Here is a 20,897-nt window from a genome sequence, read left to right on the forward strand (position 1 = left end):
AAAATAATGGTTTTAAACAAAGTAGTGACTACTTTTTTCCAATAGTGGCTAAAAATATTGTCAGATTAAATATATTTGATTGGTTAGTTGAGCTACGGCCAAAATGTACAAACGTTAAATTGACCAAACACAAGAAACTTACATGTGAAACCTTATAGAAAGATTATTACAATTGAATATAAATGCATATAACCTTTTAAATATACTGTCAACACAAACTGTCTCAATCTGTAATTGTAACATCTGTGGCATCTTCGTGCTCACATCTTTAGGAGGAATATCAAAGATGTTGGCAATACTGGAATATCTTCACAAAAAATGAAGTTTTAGATGGTATATTTGGTATGGTATATTTGTATATTTAGTTATGGCAAAGCACATGAGGGCTATCTGCCTATGGGGAAGGATGGCTTCGCAGAGGACTTTTTAAGAGAAAGTGGTTCACATACACATTACATATAGAGAAAACCACTAAAACGCTATGCAGCAAACCCGTTCACCGAGATTCAAAAAACCTGGACCAAACTACCACTGCTCAGCAACTTCACCACCCAACCGCTGGTCGGCTCATGAAGTTTTAGAAGATACTTCTAAAGTCTCAATGCCAATTCGCACCAATGTGGTCATGCATTGGAATATAAAATGGTAACAGATCAGAAACGAGTTCAGAGGCGGTATTTGCCAGATGGCCATGCGAGTTGACGCAACTTCAGCTTTTTGCTTTTTCCAAAATCAGTGTCAGATATCTTATTCTGAATGCCCAATTTTTAAATGAATAAAATTCCTCTTGAGGATAATATGAAATCAAATGGAATAATCTTCACAAAAATATCTAAATAATTAATAAGTTAATACATTAATTAAATACATTATTTTAAAGAAAATTCTGAAGTTTTAAGAGTAATTATTCATAAATGAGATATAGCTGATAAAAATTTAAAGCATTAGATTGTTGAGAGAAAATAATGAAAGATTTCAAGATGACAGATTTTGAATTTTATTTAAAATCTACACCAATTTAAGGTTCTTTTTACAGCCTCCTGTTGCCTAATAGATAAAGCACTGGCCTCTGGGGCTGAAGATTGTCGGTTCAAGGTCCCACAAAGGATGGTGTTGCAAAGAAGTTGGTATTTAATGATTTTCGGTACCATGTGCATTATCTTTTTTGTAACAATGAGCCTTTGGCACAATTCACAAGATGGTCTGAGTAAAAGTCTTTAAGCTGATGCCAGACTAGCAAAAGTAATATAGCATGAGGTTCCCTTTTTATGATTTTAAAAATTTAGTAAGTTCTTAGTTTTAAACAACAAGTAATGAGTAAATCTTTTATATCAAAATTTAGAAAAACCATTATTTATACAAAAGGAAGCTTTTCGGTATGTGACATTTAAATTAAAGAAAAGTTCCAGCTTTAATATTGGAGTTGATTTTAGAGAATACTTCTAGGCATTTTAATGGCTCCATGTTTTTCTCCAAATGCATCACCATTTTTCAAGTAAATTTTAATCAAACCAAAGTTTTAATCTTGATATACTTTTTCATTAGTTTAAGGATCAATTGCATGAGTATTAGCTAATTTACTAATTGTGGAACTCAATTTTTAAAACAGAAATGAAATATTATATAAAATGCAGTTCCTTCAATAACTAAATCAAGAACTTATATATCATCACTCTGTTTTTGGTCATAAGGATAAGTAATGCTGAATATTCATTCCCAAATAAAATAGAAATCTGGAACTTTGCTTTTTAAAACACCTAGAACAAACTCTGTTGGTGACAAGGGAATTAATCACTAGACACTAGATCTGCAGTTACAAAGTACTACACATAGCTCTTTATACTTAATGGAAGTCTTCCATTAATTATTTTCAGAATCTTGATATCCATTCTCACCAAAGAAATTACAGGAAGACACACTTTTTAATTATTTGCTTAATATTAGAAAAAGGCATGGTTTCATTCCAATTCCATTACTTTAGATCATTATCAGTGCCCATCTCATTACTGATGGAATATTAAAAAAAAAAAAAAAAAAAATTCCCGAATGCAAAACAGTTTCCTCTGGAGATAAATCCTGCTGTATGAGCTTGCAAAAGAGCACTGGTGGAAAAGAAAAGCACAGCCTCTAAACACATTGAGTGGTAAACAGTGCACACAGCATTACCCGTGCCTGATCTCCAGAATTTCACATGAAGTGGACTTGACATAATCCAACACAGGAATTCTAAATACTTTTGTATGACCAACACAATATTTTAGGTAGATGTGCAAATGGAACTTCAGATGAAGTAGTTTTATGTTTTCTGCATACTGTACAATTAAAAATCTGTTGTTTTACAGTTTTGTTGGATAACGAATTCAAAACTCAGTTATAAATCGATATTTCTAGAACTCAAATAAGGTACAAAATTTTAACACAACACTCTTTTTATTCTTTGTAACATTAATAATTGCAACGCTTATATTACAAAACATCTAACTCATTAAATTCAAAACATTAGAATACTCTTTTCAGTTTCCAGACTCAGAATCACAAAGTTACAAACGATAAACACCTGAAGTTATACTGAAAATAATTATAAATAATAAAATAAAATTTAACATAATTTTAACACTCAGTTTTCTACATCCTCTCACCATGAGTTGAGAGACTTCACAACTCAACAATCACGTTACAAACCAAGTCTTTCTGGTATTTTCATACCTCTTTCAGATCGAGCTGTTACAGTTCGTGTAACCGGTTCTGCTACTCATGCTTGGGATACTTCAGAATGTGACAGTTGCTTTCTTTGCATTTTAGTTTGTACATCCTTAGCCATTTCACAAGTAATCTCTAACGGAAACAACTGTTGTATTAGTCTCCTTATTTCTCCATGAGCTGTCCAAAGTTTCACGAGTCTGGCGAGTCTGTCTTTTTCAGCAATAATTTCCGTTACTCGTCCTAGGGGCCAGTTAATGCACTTCCGATTGTCACTGCCTATAAGAAAAACATCTCCCACAGATATCGTTCACCTTTTCTGTAGCTTAGGTCTTTGAATTAAAGAACCCAGATATTCAGACCTGAATCTTTTCCCAAAATCTTTTTGAAGTACGAGTCGATATTTTAACCTTCTATTAAGGCTTTTGTGATCTGCTGCATCACAGTATGGTACTCTGATTTCCTTGATGTCTTGAAGAAATAATGATGGTCACAGAGGAGCAAATCTGAGTCATTTTCCGAAATATATGTGAGGGGTCTTGAGTTAATAATCGACTCACAGTCACATGGAACCGTGATCACCTCCTCATATGATAAAACAAGCATGACCTATCACTCTCTTTAACATATCTTTTATGATTCGAATTAACTGTTCCTACCAACCACCCCACTAGGAGGCAGAAGTAGAATTGAATTTCCACTGAATGCGATTCACAGTTGAATTCTCAATGATTCGATCCCAGTTCAAAGCTTTTAACAAATTATCGGCTCCAACAAAATTGGTTCCATTGTCACAGTAAACAAGTACCAATCAGTATCTACATTTTTTATATCAGTAGTCAAGCAGCTAGTTGAAGATGAAACAACAGTTTTCTTCCGTTCCTTAATAACTTCATCTTTATTCACAACAAATTCTGAAGACGGGCCATTTGTCAATAGCTAAATATAACCAATCAGGGCTCTCCCACCATTTTGACTGTATCATTTTCCTTGTCCAAGTCCTTCAAAATGGTAACTATAGCCGTTAAGCTTGACAAGTATATCGTGAACACATCATGCTGGCAGGTGGACGTATTGGAGTCACCGAACAAGGCATGCTGTATATACTCTTTCCATTTGGAACCGTACTTCATTTCTTCTGCCATTGTCTTGAGAATATACAATCGCTGAGAGTCAGAATCTATTATTGCTCGAGCTTTACGTTTAATATTTTTTCCCTTTACTAACAATGTTAAGGTCTGTAAAAAAACATTGGAAGATTTAGACAAGTTGGTTGGTTCATAATGCTTTATCACTTGTTTGCACAGTTCGCCATTTTTATTAACCGTAGAAGAATTATGTTCTTGTGACAAAGTTCTGCACAAAAATAAATGGTGTTTTTTCCACACAATCGGCAATTAATTTTCGACCTGCAAGTTTTCACCCAATGTCCATCTTTTAAACACAGTAAACAACAATGGGCTTTTTGAACAGCACTTGGTTTTTCTTGTAATGTTAATTTAGGAACTCTTTTACAGTTCCATGATTTATGTTCCTCGGAACAAAATATGCAGAGATTCTTATTATTTAGATTCAATGCCAAAAGTTCTGTTGCTGATGTTATGCTGGGTTGAATTTTCCTTTCAATAATCTCTCGACGGTTATTAAAATAGTCTGTCTTTTTACACTGATTAAAACTTTGAGTGGCAATCAAAATTCTCTCTTCCCCCTCCCCCTTGAAGACAACTAAGAAGGCGATCTAGATCATTCGTAGGCGTAATCTTAATCAAAATTTCTTCGGAAGGTTCTTTCTTCGCTCGTCGATGGGTGGTTCTAAAATGTTCCCATGCTTTTAAAGTTTCCGGAACAGCTGACTCAACAAGAGGATAAAGCATTGCAGCATATTTGTCTCTGGTAACACCCAAAGTCTCTTAGTTTTGTTTCCAACTGATTGTACAATTTTCGAAGTGAAGACTTTTGTGACTATGTTTTAAAAACACATTTTGCTTCAAACTCTAATGAAACAGTTGAGTGTCAATTTTCTGACATTCTCCCCCAAAACACAGCCAATTCTTGATATTCCCATCAAAAGTGGGTAAATTAATTTTAGGGTAATGTAACAAATTATTAGGTACAGTACTTACAACTACAGGAAAAGTAGATGCAGCAGCATGTTGACTTTTTTCATTAATGAGATACTTTAATTTATTCTTTAAAACTTTCCCCTTGTCAATATAGCTCTCTGATACATTGATATCTTCTTCCTTCTCTTGGCACGCAAACAAAAGTTCTCTAAATTCATATTCGCATGCCGCCATTAATTTTGCTTTCTCCTTAATAATTTTTAGTTTCAAAATTTTATCTTCTACAGATAACTCAGTTTTACTTTTATGAAAGTCATTGTAAGCAGTCATAGTCTCCTATAATGTTTCGAGAAAGTTTTAATTTCTCCATCACGGAAATATAAATAGCTTAATAATTGTAACTTACGCAAATCGCAGTCGATGTCCTGTCGCGAATGCCAGATGTCGGATACCGAATTCAAAACTCAGTTATAAGTCGATATTTCTAGAACTCAAAACTCAAATAATATATGAAATTTTAACACAACACACTTTTTATTCTTCGTAACATTAATAATTGCAATGTTTATATTACAAAACATCTAACTGCAAATATGAAGGCAGTTCTCATTAAATTCAAAACATCAGAATACTATTTTCAGATGCTAGACTCAGAATCACAAAGTTCCAAAGATAAACATCTGAAGTTATACTGAAAATAATTATAAATAACAACAACAACAAAAATTAACAGAATTTTAACACTCAGTGCATAAATTTAACACTGTTTTCTACAGGTTTTTTTTTTATTTTTTTTTTTTATTTCATTTTCATAAACTAGTAATTTCTCTCAGTTTTGCAAAAAATAAAATATGCAAAAGTATGCATGAAAAGACTTGTAACGCAATTCGAAAATCAGTCTTGAAACTACAGTATGTTTCAGATAGCAGTAAAATAAGAGTTCTGAAATCTTTCCTTTCAATAATGTTTGAAAATCTCATTTGGACTCACAGTAAGTCATTTTCATCCTTATGTACTTGCATGTTTGCATACTTAGGTACTTGTATATTGTATTTTCTCCAAATCTTTCATACTGTACTGTTGTACATAAGGTTACTTTAGCTTTCTGGACTAGCTATATGCACGCTGACTTGCCTCCCTCGACAATAATGGTAGAAGCTATAGATACATTCAATTATCCCAATTATTTCGTTTTATGCTGAAAAACATAACAATCAAGAAATAATTTGAGAAACTGGATTGCATTCACAGGACAGAAGATCAACTGGGTTCAAAAATCCCTATGCTAATCATCGGGATTACTTTCCAGTGCATTTCTTTGCATCTATTATCTACAATAAATGCTTGGCTACTCGAAATGCTGAACGCTGGCCATGCAAAAATGTTGGATAATTGAGCATGTAAGAAATGCAATTCATGGCAGTAAAGCCAAATAAATGAAAGAAAAATTTCTGGTTTAAAATTATAAAAAGGAGTTATCTTACTTGTTATAAAGTTGAATATTAAGAGCCTACATTTAAATTATGCAAGATTTTGAGAGAAAAACGGGTATTTGAGACATAAACACTGATGTATTTGTATCAAAGTAAAACATCTTATTTGACTGACATTCCATCAACCATGAAAGCTGGCAGAGATCTTGTCAAACTAGCTCCAGTCATTCCAGCAGAAATTAGTAGGAATAGATCCCTATTTATTTAGTTAGAAAATCAACATATACAAGTTACTGATATAAAACAAAAAACTTGTCACAAACAATCACTTGTCAAAATGTTTTTATATTGCACATGCTATGTTTATCTATTTTCACACACAGTTCCACTTTTCTTGATGCCAGGATCCCATAATTTCGTAAATACACTGCTGGCCACCCAAATTGCAACACCAAGAAAGACTAGAGATATCACAACAAAATTTATTTAGTAGATAACATGTTGACCAAGTATCAAATGATTAAATTTATAGACTTCTGTGAAGTGCGGTTCCTTCCAGAATCAGTAGCCAGAGTAGCCACCACTGTAAGAGATCACTGCTGCCACACGCCTCGGCATTGATTCAGATACTTTGGATGTGTTCTTGGGATACAGCACACCAAGCAGCTTCACCACGTTGCTAAAGTTGATCTGGTGTGGCAGCTTGGGATGTAATCTGGGTCAATCATTCAGCAACGATGGACCACATGTTTTCATATGTGAAAGATCCAGACAGCAAGCCAGCCAGTGAAACAGTTAAATCTGGCGATTGATAAAAAACCCTTGGACAATGCGTGCCACGTGTGATCGCGCATTATCCTGTTGAAATATGGCTGTGGGCAAGCCCTGACGATTAAGGAAGGACAACTGGCTCCAACACCTCGGAGATGTAGCACTGGCTGTTTAAAATACCAGCAATGCATATTAGAGGAGTGCGAGAGTGTTATCCAATACTGCCCCATACCATAAGCCCGGTGCAGGACCAGTGTGGTGGTGCATAATGCAGCTGTTCAGCATCCTCTCCATGGTGTCTCCACACTTGAATCCGACCATCTACGGTGTTGCAGACAGAAGCGTGACACATCAGTAAAAACAATTTCATTCCATTCTGCCGTCCACATCCTTCTTTCATTGCACCATTGGCAGCGGAGACGTCTATGGTTCTGCGTCAAGGGTAGATGAAGCAATAGATGTGTGGCGGACAGGCCACTTTGCCGTAAAATGGTGTTGAATGATACGCGCAGACACTAGATGATGCGTTACAGACTGAATGTGCTGTACTATGGTTCGTGATGTGACTGAGCAATCTGTCACTGCCATGCGCACAATGTTCCTGTCATCACGTGAAGTGCTGCACCGCGGTGGATGTGAACACGTCGATCCGTCATACCCTCCTGCATCCAACGGTCACATATCTGCATTACAGTTGTTTGGTTTCGTCCAACACGACTACCGATTTCCCTGAAAGATAATCCACACTCTCGATAGGCCACTATCCTTCCTATGCCGAGCTCGGATACTTGATCAAATGATGATTGCTTGTTTACCACGAGGTATAATTGATCGTTTTTTTGAAAAAACCCACAAGAAAAACACAATTGCCGAACTTGAAATCATCAAAAACTCTAAGCCTTAAATAGCGCCGTGAAGTGGCGCCACAGGCACGTGTGATGTGGGTCTGCGCTGAAATTCTAATCATTTACGTATCTCACTTCCGCTAACACATGTTGTAAATTTCATGTTATTTGCATGCTTCCTTCAGGGTGTTGCATTTACGGTGGCCAGCAGTGTACTATACTATTCTATTGACAGCAAGTCCTAAATTTTTATTACTTTTAAAAATGCGATTGAAAAACATATAAATAGCAGTTAACTCGTACTGTTTTGCACAAAAATTTAACCGACATAAAATGATTTACATATAAAGATGAAGAACTTATGACTGGGTTCTGACTTCACACTTATCCATTATTGGAGCTAAATCACATGTTTGGTGACAGTGTTTGCATGATGCAAGTCATAGTCCTATTCATGTTTTATAATGGAATTAGAAGTCTCTCATCTGCTTTAAAAAATTTCTAAAGTTCAAAATATTTAGTTATTTGAGCTTTCCGGTTAGTTGAATGCCTGATTAGTCAGGGTTTTACTGTATTATCAACAAGTGTATTTGATCCAGTTTTGCATTTTATCTAAAATAATGTGACAACTGAATCACTCCAAAATTTGTGCTTCAGCTTCTTTTGCATAATAATGCATTCATATACTGCTTAGTTCATAAAATGTTAGTAATTCCAATCTTGGAATAGTTATATGCCTCATTGGCCAAAGCTAGAAAGCTTTTGGCCAGCAGTAGCTGAAAATGAACCTCAGCATCTTAATATGAAAAGCATCATCCTTTGTCCTAAGGAAGATACAGGTGGCATATAAATTTTTGCTTTGTATGACAGAAACATCTCAGATTAGCTGATTATAGATTATTAGAAGACAGCCATCTCAGGATCCAAAATCTTCTTATCCAAAGAATTTGTTTCATCTGCTTTTAGAATTTTTCCTTGATACAAGTCAGTAAATCATCATCTGAAATATCTTTTGCATTATCTAAAGCAACTAGATTTTGGTTACTGGGCTAGAAGACACTGATATTGGGTTTATGCCACAGAGCATTTCACCAGAATACCTAAAACTTGAAAATAGCTTTCCTATAAAAATTCTGTCTTATCATATTTCTTAGAACTACCGACCAATGTTCTAAATTCAAACCGTTCCAATGAACATTGATTGTTCAGCTTCTGATTAATTCTGCACATCCTTTTCATTTTCTGCATTAGTAATGAACTGTCTACATAAAATAGCTACTTCTGATTATTCTATTGAACAGTCTATCCACAGGTTTCTAATGGTAAAAATACAAATAATATTTTACAATTTTCTTGATATAATGACCAAACTAATTAACTCTACATAAAACTGACAACATACTTGGGACGCAATCATAATCTGAGATTCTGATTTGTTTTTTCAAAATTTTCTGCTTTTATGTATAGCAGTAATGGAAGCAGGAAATTAATTACTTCTACCATAACAATATTGTTTTCATTAAAAATTTACTTCTGAGACACAGCTGAATGGTATAAATTAAACTTACCAAACCCCGGAAGTGTTCAAAGTAGTTTCCTCTAGTAACAATTTACTTTGGTAAGCAAATTTTTCAAATATTAAATGCTTAAGCCATCAGTTTCTTGGAATCGATGAAAATATGCTTTCCAGCTTAATCAATCTTATTTTTGGTTAAAGCGATGATCATGTAAACTTAATTTTAGATTAAAAAATAGACAAAAGGCACAACACATATTTAGTTGCATATTCCCTTTTTAACCAACTTTATTGCATGGAAATCGAGACGGGAAAATTACGCGAATAATTTAATTTCTAAAGGATGTTATTTAGAGTAAATAAATGAAATGTATTCACGGCTAAACTACCAGTAACAATCACAATATCATTTATTTAAAAGACACCTGCATTCCAATAAGATATAATGACATACAGTAATATTTACATTACCAATAGTAAAAAAAAATATCTATTTCACTTTTCCTCCTATCCTGAATCTTTCATGCTCTTTTGTTGTTGACTGCTACTCCCTAATCGTTAAATCATTTAACGATTCTGGAATTAACTGTCTGTATTATCGGCTACAAACTGGTAAATCGTTGCCATTGTCTTCCTCATAATCATTCTCTGTCTTCCCATATATTATGATCTTCAGAATCACCATGAACATTAGATATCCCCATTTTCTTGAAACCCTTCATAATTTTTGCTTCATCAATCAAAGATCATTCACCCAAAAATCCATGAGAAAATCAATAAGATAAAAATAATTACTACATGGACAAATCCATTTTAATTTAAGGAAGATTGCCTTCTAAATGTCTTGTGGAAGGAGAAAATTAAAAGAATACTTGAACATTTTTCAGAATTTTAAGTAAGGGACGAAGAAGTGAGTGAAAACTATATACACTACCACTGCATTTATTTCAAACAATGTCATTGCTTCATTGTATTTTTCTGTCCTTATTCAATGCAGTCCATTAATTGTATGGTATTAAAAAATTCCAGTAGTAATATATAGTGAGGGGATGCTTAAAAAGGCAGGATCATAGAATTTGAAGAGGAAGTTATGAACACTCTGTATTACAAGGCCTTATTAAAGGAGACAGAAGGTCAGGAACTGATGCTCTACATAATTGATATAACATTTTGAATGCAGTTACAATTAGCTTATTAGAAAGCTTCTGACAGCAAAAAAGTATACACAGCAACAGTATAATCAGTATTATTAACAGAATTTCTTCAACAAATCTATATTAATAATATATTCTTCTTGTGCATCTTTTACTGAAATATAAGTACTTTCTAATTATCAAAACTAAGGCATATGAAAATTAATTTAAATTTGAAGAATGGCTATTTTCTGCAGAAAAGTTGCTCTGACAAACGAATTTCAAGTTATATGCTAATCACAATGATTTTAATACATAAGATAAAAACGGCATGAGTACTTCACTTACAACTTTGCCATGCACAAGATCAGATTCAGCAATCTGCATATGACGTATTTTTAATAACAATATACATATCAGTCAAGTAATTAAGAATACGGCAATTCAAATTAAACTACATTTCCTTCCAAGGTTGATAAAATCAACAAACTTGCACATAAGAATAAGAGCACATAATTATAAGAGGAAATTTGCTGTATGGTCACACCCATTATGATGTGATACGATACTTAAAACTGCAAACGGTATTATGAAAATAGAAATTATAATACAAACTTGAAATCAATCTGTATCTCATTAGCTTTATGCTTACTTTAAAGATTTAGACAGAGAACATTAATTATATCATAATTTCATATACATAAAGATCATTTTGTGTCAACATACATGCATTTAATTACACATAAAGTTTGAAAAAATATTTCTAATAAATAACTGAGTAAAATTTGTCATGAAAAAAAAAATTACACTACATATCTTTATTGCACTTGACATCATTTACAGTTAGACAAGATCTAAAGCTTTTAGACATTTACATAGCAGGCTATCAAAATTTTACTCCAATGATGATTTAATGCATCACACACCCATAAATATATTTATACACACACACACACACACACCCATATATATATGCAAATTTCCCAGGCTCTCTTTCTCTTTCTATAAATATTTCATATTATTGTAATTTATTTCATATTTCATGTATTATATTTCATATTTCATGTAATGCACCAAAAAGCACAATCATTCCAAAAGTAGTCAGATTTAGTTGTTGGAACTTTAACTGTAAAATGATACTTTGAATCAGTTCATTTACATACAATAATGTAATTTACAACAAAGATTAAAATTTAAAACATGATTTACATACCTTTCTTCTCTTTGTATTTCTTCGCATCGACAGAAAAAGTATTTGCAGTCATCACAGAAGAAAGTTTTTTCTCCGAAGTCTTTTCCTGATGATCTAAGGGGATAAAAAAAAAATTAGCACATTGTTCACTAAAAGAAATTCTTTCTATTCTATTCCATAAAATACAGTTCAACAGCAATGTCACAAAATAATTTTAAAATTAGCATTCCAATACACAGTTCTGCACTCTGGGGATAAAAAGGTCCCCCCCCCCCCCCCGCCATAGAGTATTGCCATTACTCGCTTTTAAATCATTGACTTTGTTAATCAAAAATTCGTTAAAGTTTTACAAAATATGAAATCGATAATAAAACCAAATTCTAAATTTCAAATTTGGGCTTTCAGATGGCCATATTCGCAGTAGGATTACGTCATTCAAAATTGGATGGCTCTAGGTACTGGTGTTTTATCACAATGCGAGAAACATACATACATTTATGCAGATTCTTCATTATTTAATTTCTTCAAATATAATACAGGGCGGTAGTATTTGGTGGTAACGATTTGGAAAGTGCTACGCCTTTTATAGGGTTCCGACGCAAAATCGTAACACGAAAACAACAGTCCTTCAGGGACAAAGCCCCTTTGGATTAATAAAGAAAAAGAGACTTTCAATCTGAGGTGATTTTCATTTTAATTTTGAACAGACTGCATTAAGTTTCCGTAATAGAATCATTCTCTGCTTGGGTTGGTAGATCACAGAACTTTCAGTTCTATCAATCCAGATTGAAAAGTGACAAACAAAAACTCTGTTGGTTGCTTTGCTGCGAACTGTAGCGGTTTTAATATTCGAGATTTTGTGGAGAAAGGGGAGGACTCCCCAACTTTTGTACTGTATAATGCATCAGCCAAAAAAAAAAAGAAAGAAAGAAATCATTTTGACTATTCGATTATTTTCACTTTATTTAAGCCATTCTGAATATTATTCCTTAGAACGCTAATCTGTGCGAAAACACACTTGCCCATTTTTGACGTTTATAATTCAGCAGTTACTGCTAATATACGTATTATTATAAATATTCATACATATGCTCATAATATAAACATAACGATCATAATAAACACAAATATGAACTGACCACGTGGAATGAGAATGAAAATGATTAAAATCTTGATAGAAATTCAAACGTGTGTAGTCTTGGGTGGGAGAAAAAGAATACGGAATGCACCGGAATTTTCTACCGCTTTCACAATTCTTTGACCAATAGAATGACGTGCACCAAAGGTTACATTAATGTAGAGAAAGGGGCAAAATGCTATTTCCGGGAGTATGATTCACCATCTGATGTTCCACTATAAGGAAGGGCTATCTGCCTTAAAGTTGTTTATTTAGTTTCGGCTTTAAATTTAAGAAACTTTTAGAAGTTAAACGCCTACGAATAATTTTATATCTGGTTTTATGAATCTATTAACATTTAAATACGGGTACGGGGGGAAAATGCGTGTTCATTAAAAAAAGCAAAAAAATAAGCACTAAAAACAAAAAAGTAAGTGCTTTAGAGAAAAAGTAAGCACCTATAAGGCCCTTTATATTTTATTTTCAAATATAATCACTTGTAAGCACTTCTAAGGACCGCTATGAACCCTGTTTTAAGCTAATACTACTAGCCCTTCATCATGTTTATTAACTTTCACAAAGCATGCAAGGGCTATCTGCCTTAAAAGTGGTACTTTTATGGAAGAATTTCAAAGAGAAACTGCCTTCTATTCATGTTACATACAGCAAAAGCATGAAATCCACATGTAATCAACCGATTCACCCGAACTAGATCCAGGACAAATGACCTGTGTTCAGTTGTCTTAGCCATTAGAGTGCTAGCAGGTTCACAACACCGAAATTTGCATTAGTCGTCACCATGCGAAAAAATGAAACTCCAGAGTCTCCAAAATACAGCAGCTTTTCCTTCATAAGAGTTTGAAACAAAATACTTTCACTGAAAAGATCTTGACTACTTAAAATGACTATTTAAAAGATGTAATATCATAACTATTCAAAACTGAAATATCCTGACTTTTCAACTTTGGTTTGACCACTTATTATCTTAGTATTCTGCTACTACCATATACACTCAGGCTTAAACAGTGCATGCAAATCTTGACATCAATTTAAGAAAGTTAAAAATCATATTTTATTACTAATTATGGAATCATAAAATGACAAATACTAAATGAAAATAAGAAAATTTATATACAGTTGTTATAAGTGTATAAAATTGAGTCAATATTGATAAACTGGGCCATTACTGTTTAACTACAACAGGAACAATCACCCGAGCTCTAGACAGCTAAGTAGTCTCCAAATATGCGTTAAAATTGAATTCCTGATTACCGTATTTGACGGCATATAAGACACACCCTTATTTAGAAGGCCACACACAAGGTAAAAAAGTTTCAATAGTCCGTGCGACAGCGCAGTACCACAATAACTTAAAATGTGGTTTCTTTTAGTTCTCACGTTTCGTAAAAGCCAAATAAACAATCAATGAATGCAATTACCAAACATATTTTTATTAAGGAAAATTAGCAAACGGCAAGCTATTTTGAACATGATATGTAAATTTCAATAATGAATAAATGAATGAACAGCAAGCAATCAAACATAATACAAAATAAAGCAGAAACAACAAAAAAACACAGATTCAAGGAAAACGTTGCCTATCATGAAATTAGACTTTAATCACTTTCAAAATCATAAAAATCCTTTTCACTATCATCATCATCGAAAACGAGAATATCGTCACTGAATTTTACTGAAGAATTTATTGAGTTTATACTGAATTGTATAGCTTAATATCTTGTTTCCTGTAGTCATATTTCCCAGGGTATTTTTTTTAAACAAATAGTTTTAAGCACAGATACCAACATGTTTATACAGAGTAGCACTGATACTGACACATGTGTTGCTGAGTCAAAGAAAGTCTATGTAAAGAAGGAAAGGCTCCATAGATGTAATGTAACCGTTGAACCTGTTCGAACTTAGACTTAGAGCTTCAAGCTTTGGCACTTTTTGGCGACAGATATTTCACGCATGCGCAAAATAATTATGGCGGTTGTAGAAAAAGTTATGTGTGTCTAGACCTTTATCCGGGCTAAAAATAGCATTCAGTATTGAAACTTAACCTGTGTCCTTTACGTATAAGACGCAGGTAACTTTTTTGAGACCAAATTTAGGAAAAAAAGTGCCTCTTATATGCCGTCAAATACGGTATAATAAGTATTACACATTTTTTTTTTAAAGTTCAACTATGAAATAACATTATCTTTAAACTGGAAAAGAAACATGCCAATGTAAAATCAGAGAAAAGGTAACCTTAATTTTCCATAAATTTTTTAATGAAGCCTGATTATGCATAATCAAGAACGCAGAAAATGCTTTTACTGTTTTTAAAAGTAACTGAATTTTTTTTCCCTTTGTCTGCTCCAGTACAGAAAGAACTCATGTCTGTTTTCCATCAAAATCAATAGAACTTTATACAATATCTATCTAAACTAAGATTGCTTTTCTGCCTTACGTTAAACAATAATCTTTTTTTTTTTTTTTATCAACATCAAAAACTGAAGTTTTTAGAAGATAAATAAATCAGATGGCAGAATTTTCAAGTAATAACCCATTCACTGCTTGCAGAAAACAAAGCAAAGCTTCCCTTAAGCTCTGAATAACAGTTTTATTATGAATATGTAAAAAAGAAAGTGCTAATAAAACCACATACAAATGAATACAAAACTAAAGAAAATACTTTTCCACAATAATTGTATACAAAAACACAAAGAAATTTAGACTAACTTACGTTGCTGCTTTCTTTATTTCCAGACATACTTCTTTCTTTTCCTCCACACATGCTTCTTCTTTCTTTTCCTCCACACATGCTTCTTCTTTCTTTTCCTCCACACATGCTTCTTCTTTCTTTTCCTCCACACATGCTTCTTCTTTCTTTTCCTCCACACATGCTTCTTCTTTCTTTTCCTCCACACATGCTTCTTCTTTCTTTTCCTCCACACATGCTTCTTCTTTCTTTTCCTCAACACATGTTTCTTCTTTCTTCTCCTCCACACATGTTTCTTCTTTCTTCTCCTCCACACATGTTTCTTTCTTCTCATCCACACATGTTTCTTTCTTCTCATCCACACATGTTTCTTCTTTCTTCCCCACACATGTTTCTTCTTTCTTCTCCTCCACACATGTTTCTTTCTTCTCATCCACACATGTTTCTTCTTTCTTCTCCTCCACACATGTTTCTTCTTTCTTCTCCTCCACACATGTTTCTTCTTTCTTCTCCTCCACACATGTTTCTTCTTTCTTCTCCTCCACACATGTTTCTTCTTTCTTCTCCTCCACACATGTTTCTTCTTTCTTATCTTCCTTATATGTTTTTTTGAAAAAAAATTTCCAACTTTTTGGTCTTTCTCTTTTCATCGCACTTTTTTGTCTTTCTCTTTCCATCACACTCTCTTTTTCTTCCTTTTCCTCCACAGTCTTCATTTTTTCCTCTTCTTCCTCATCTAGCAGAATTTCCTCATCCGAATCATCATCTTCCTCTTCCATTGCACTCTGCTCTTCTTCCTTTTCCATCGCACTTTCCACTTCCATTTTCTCATCTTCCTCTTGTTCTGGGTGTTCAGCAGACTGATTTTCTCTTTCAGCTCTAATTTGATCTAGCAGCTGAAATTCAAAATGAAGAGAATTTTGTCACAATGAGGGGTGGGGGGGAGAATGCATGCCAAATTAGTAAGAGGATAATAAACACTTACATCATTTAAAAAATTTGCAGCCCTCTCTGGTAAAGAATCAGCTTCTGCAAGAGAAACATCACTTTTTTAAACCATTAAAAATCTGTGAAACTAAATATAGTACCATAACAATATGCATTAAAAAAAGTTTGAAAACATTTAAATCTGATACCATATGTATTACCAAATCAAAGCTCTTCAAAATTTCTTAGAATTACAATATAATATAATTCAAACATTACTGATATTTACAAAATTGTCACTGAAGGTTTAAATTTACTGTGTATTTATGATGTTCCATACCATCATGTTTTGATACAGATGAATGAGAAACCAATGATCCAGCTTGTTTAAAAAACAGTATGCCTTTCCCTGCACATTTTATTATTTTGTTAGACAGACAAAAGCATTCACCCAAGCTTAAGCCTCTTATTTATAAACTGTAATCTTCTCCAAATAAATTTAAAAATCCAGGATTTGAGACACGTTTAGAAACCACAAAAATCTAATTTACACCAACAGTGATGCAAGATTTTAATTCTTGTATCTCTCCAAGCACGAGAATTAAACAATGTCTCTGACTGTTAACTATTACTGAAAATCTTTAATCTACCTCTAATGTTTACACATCAATATATACAAAGAGCTGTAGTTTACATATTGGATGACATTTTCATCAGATCACATGATAAGACATTTTACAATGATAAAGAAGGGCAGAATTTTAACAGAAATGCTTTTCACATTTCAGTCTTAAGCAGAGAAGAGAGAATATCTTCTCCAGCAAAAGAACTTATTCTTGCTTTGTGGAGAAATTAGTCCTTATTTTAATCATCATTATCACTTACAAATTATTAGTATTTCAGCACATTTAGATGACGCAGGAGGGAGAAACGACATCTGAAGGACTGCATAAATGAAAGTTGTCTAGTGGATTTCACATTCGGAAAGTGCTTTATAAGGTCAGAGTTTGCTTAGAATATTGTGTTGTCTTGAATAAGAAGAAAGGCTTACCAGCAACTGTCAGAATTTGATACAGGCAGGATCGTTGCCTATGTAGTGTGTGGATTATCGTTCTGTGATATTGGCCATTGCTCTGTTCAACAACCAACCATTGTCATGTGAATATGGAATCAATAGATTACTGAGGGTCATACTGAATGGCATGCAGGAAATCGATGTCCTCTTATGACTAACGCCTGAGAGGACAGACACATTGTGAGGTCAGCCCTGCTAAACTGTACAACCAAATAACGGAACATTAGTCAGGAAATGAGCATGTTTGTGGATGCCTAGTACCCGCTCATATGGTGCATCAATGTCTGCAGCAACGTGGACCATCACCACGGCGACCATTAGTTCGGCTTCCCTTGACAATGCAGCATAGAAACAGATGGCAACTCTGGTGCACTGAATGACAAAGCTGGATACAGGAGTGGCATAATGTCTTTTCAGATGAATCCCGGTTTTGTGTGCAGTATTCTGACAGAAATATAAGTGTCTGGAGGCTCCGGGGTGACCACATGTCGCCTGCTTGCATTCAATATCAGCATAGTTTTTTTTTTTTTTTTTTTCATTTGCTTTCCTTCATGGTGTTGCAATTTTAATAGCCAGCAGTGTAGTTCCCCCAAATTTGTTCTAAAACAATATGACCAGCAGATTGAATTAATTCATTTTGTATGGCTGAGCTCAAATATTGTACACTTCTTACTGGCATTTCAAAAATTTGTTTCGTTTTACTGTCATATTTACTTATTAATTTAACCTGAAATTAAAAAAAATGGCATTGGAATTCATATTTAAATCTTCACTATGCCTCAGAAAAGCTAACTTACGTTTTCGTAATGCAAGTCTAATGCCAAATAACAATTCTAAAACCATTTTCCATGAATTTGCTCTCCAATTTCTTTGTCAATAGTCAATGCTCACTTTCGTATGTGATTTGGAAAAACTCCGGGTTCTAATTCTTACTGTTAAATTTTTTTCAATCTTCAATACCTGAATGCCAACTGTTATCAGAATTAGAAAACAACCAACAAAGTTTGCAGAATGTAGCATCCAAAAATTCAAAGTAACACAACTAATGTCTTGGCACTTGTCTGAACTTCATCATGGATGCTTAATAATACTGCACTAAAATGTCTTTTTCCTTGTTTAGTATTTTTTACAAATGGAACCACAAGATTTTCCTTCATTTTCATCACGATTAATTAGAAATCTTCTTACATGATCAGTAATACTTATTTTTATCTACAAATTACCTATATCTGTTTCTTCTGTATAGTTATTATCAGGTTTGCTTGTAGAAGCAACTTCATAACATAGTTTTTTATTCACGCTTTTCAACTTTACTGCCATGGATGATGTCTACTGAAGAACTTTTTCTGGGTATGATGTTTTAATAGAAAAGTTGTCTAATTTTGAGAGCTTTCTTCTGCCTGTTCCCTCTTTTCTTTCCATTCTTTGGAATCATCCATTTTAACTAATATGTAGTAGTTTATGAATTGTTATAATTTTTTTTTTAACCCTTCAAATTTTATTTTCCAACCAACAGCAGTTCTAAAAAGTAGCCTATTTGTTTCGTGACAGCAAATTTTTGCTATGCTTTAATACTTCCTTATGCTCAAATTAAAAACACAGTAAAACCAGATACGAAATGATTATCACAAACAAAACATGCTAGTTTTAGTTAGAGTGAGTATGTACAACTAATGACTAGGGCAGATGAGTCAATACGTATAAATAAAATAATTCATTATGCCAAAAAAAAACAGCAAACAAGGTAGGCTGCCGTGATATTCAATTTTATTTCTAATGCCTATATTATTCAAGAAGAAAATATAAAACCCTTTTTTAACTTAATAATACGATTTATTCATAAAAGTTTAAATTGGATCTCCAGCATCTTTGGCATATAAAACACCAAAGTTGGATTTAGCAACAAATTTATTACAGTCAAAAGTCGTTAATCCGGACACCCATAATCCGGAATGATCTATAGTCTGGACCTCAAAGCTACAAACTTTCTGTGCATGAGTCAACGAAAAATGCGATCACGCATGTGCACAATCGCATAATATGCTTACGCATGCACGTTTAATGTACAACGGACAGTATAAGCTAAGCTAAAATTATCTAATTATCTATTTCAGTTAATGTTGCAGATTGTGTTGTTCCTTAATCTTTGAATTGGTTCTTGCTTATTATTTTTTGTAGAGTGTTAAAGCAATTTTATAAAAGTAAGCTTGAACTTTCGATTATGTCAAATAGAATTTCCGATTCTGGAGCTGCCAAAGGATCTATCTACAAAGCAAAAGCATGTTTCGATGTCCTTCAAACAAAAAGTGGAATTGCTACAAAAAATGGATAAAGGCATAGCCTTTGTTTTTCTAACCATTCCAAAATCTATTTATCAATTTCAAGCTGCTCTACGGGGAAAAGGGGAAACATCGCGGTGTGCAATGAACTGGAAGTTGATCTGTCAGCACTAGCCTTATCTTCAGAGCAGACGTTTTTATTTTATTCAGCTTATAATTCCTTTCTAAATAATCTCGATGTATTTCGTCTTTGATATGATTTAAATCAAATTCCTCGTCATTATAAATATCACGAATACACATCAAATAGTTTTCTGGTTGCAATTTCCTAATTTCGACTATGCGTAATATATGCTTTACACATGCGCGCGTTGAAAGAAATGTTTAATAAGTAAACAAATAAATATTAAGCTCTTTTTTTTTGTAAATTTTGATACCCTTTAGATCACAACTGCTCTTTATTTCATAAATTACGGTTTCATATTTTTAATTTTATAATTTCTGCATGCCATCTTACCAGATTTAAATTGGTGATCTATAATCCGGAAAAACTGATAATCTGGAATCGCCGAAGTCCCGACGAGTCCGGATTAAAGACTTTTGACTGTATTATTTTTAAACTAATCTAAAACAGAAAAGCAATGTTCCCTTAAAATGGGTGGGCTTTTAGGCATTGCCTCATCTTGCCTATCTACAGCTATGGCATGCCACCCAGATGGACAAGTGGTTAGTGACTCTGACAGCCGTACCAAACGGTCTGGGTTCGAATCCCGGAGAAGGCATGGATGTAAATTGGCTGTCCCTTCATAGGAGGTAATGGTGGCCGCCTATTAGGTGCCCCCATAAAAAATAACTGAACAAGTTCTCTAGCATATACAAGAAAAAAAAAATGTGACATGATGAATTTTGCAATTTATATAAAAAATGAGCACAATCTTAAAACAATACCTGCTAAAATGTTGTTTGATTATTAATCCTATCCGTTACCATTTTAAACACAAAGCCTATTTTGGCTGATCTAGGGCCAGTCCCTAGAATCAGACACGACATTTTAATATGTTAACAACACCATCGAAAAACATTTGCATGCTCATTTGCCCTTTGTAACAAAGTGGAATTGGGAGCAGTAATAATCATTC

At 33.5% G+C, this 20,897-nt stretch overlaps 1 protein-coding gene across 1 annotated transcript in view; it reads right to left on the bottom strand.

Moving 5' to 3' along the window:
• The window catches only part of LOC118180933 (uncharacterized), a 206,662-nt gene that overhangs the window by 120,522 nt on the left and 65,243 nt on the right, over positions 1-20,897 (bottom strand). The window contains exons 5-7 of the mRNA XM_085807381.1: positions 16,463-16,506; positions 15,502-16,373; positions 11,675-11,767 (exon numbers count right to left, since the gene is read on the bottom strand). Coding sequence (XP_085663507.1) covers positions 11,675-11,767; positions 15,502-16,373; positions 16,463-16,506 — 1,009 coding nt within the window. The remainder of the gene's footprint in view (positions 1-11,674; positions 11,768-15,501; positions 16,374-16,462; positions 16,507-20,897) is intronic.

This window comes from Stegodyphus dumicola, chromosome X1 (assembly GCF_044657685.1).
Source record: "Stegodyphus dumicola isolate Sdum_Otavi_A_Nest chromosome X1, ASM4465768v1".
NCBI lineage: Eukaryota > Metazoa > Arthropoda > Arachnida > Araneae > Eresidae > Stegodyphus > Stegodyphus dumicola.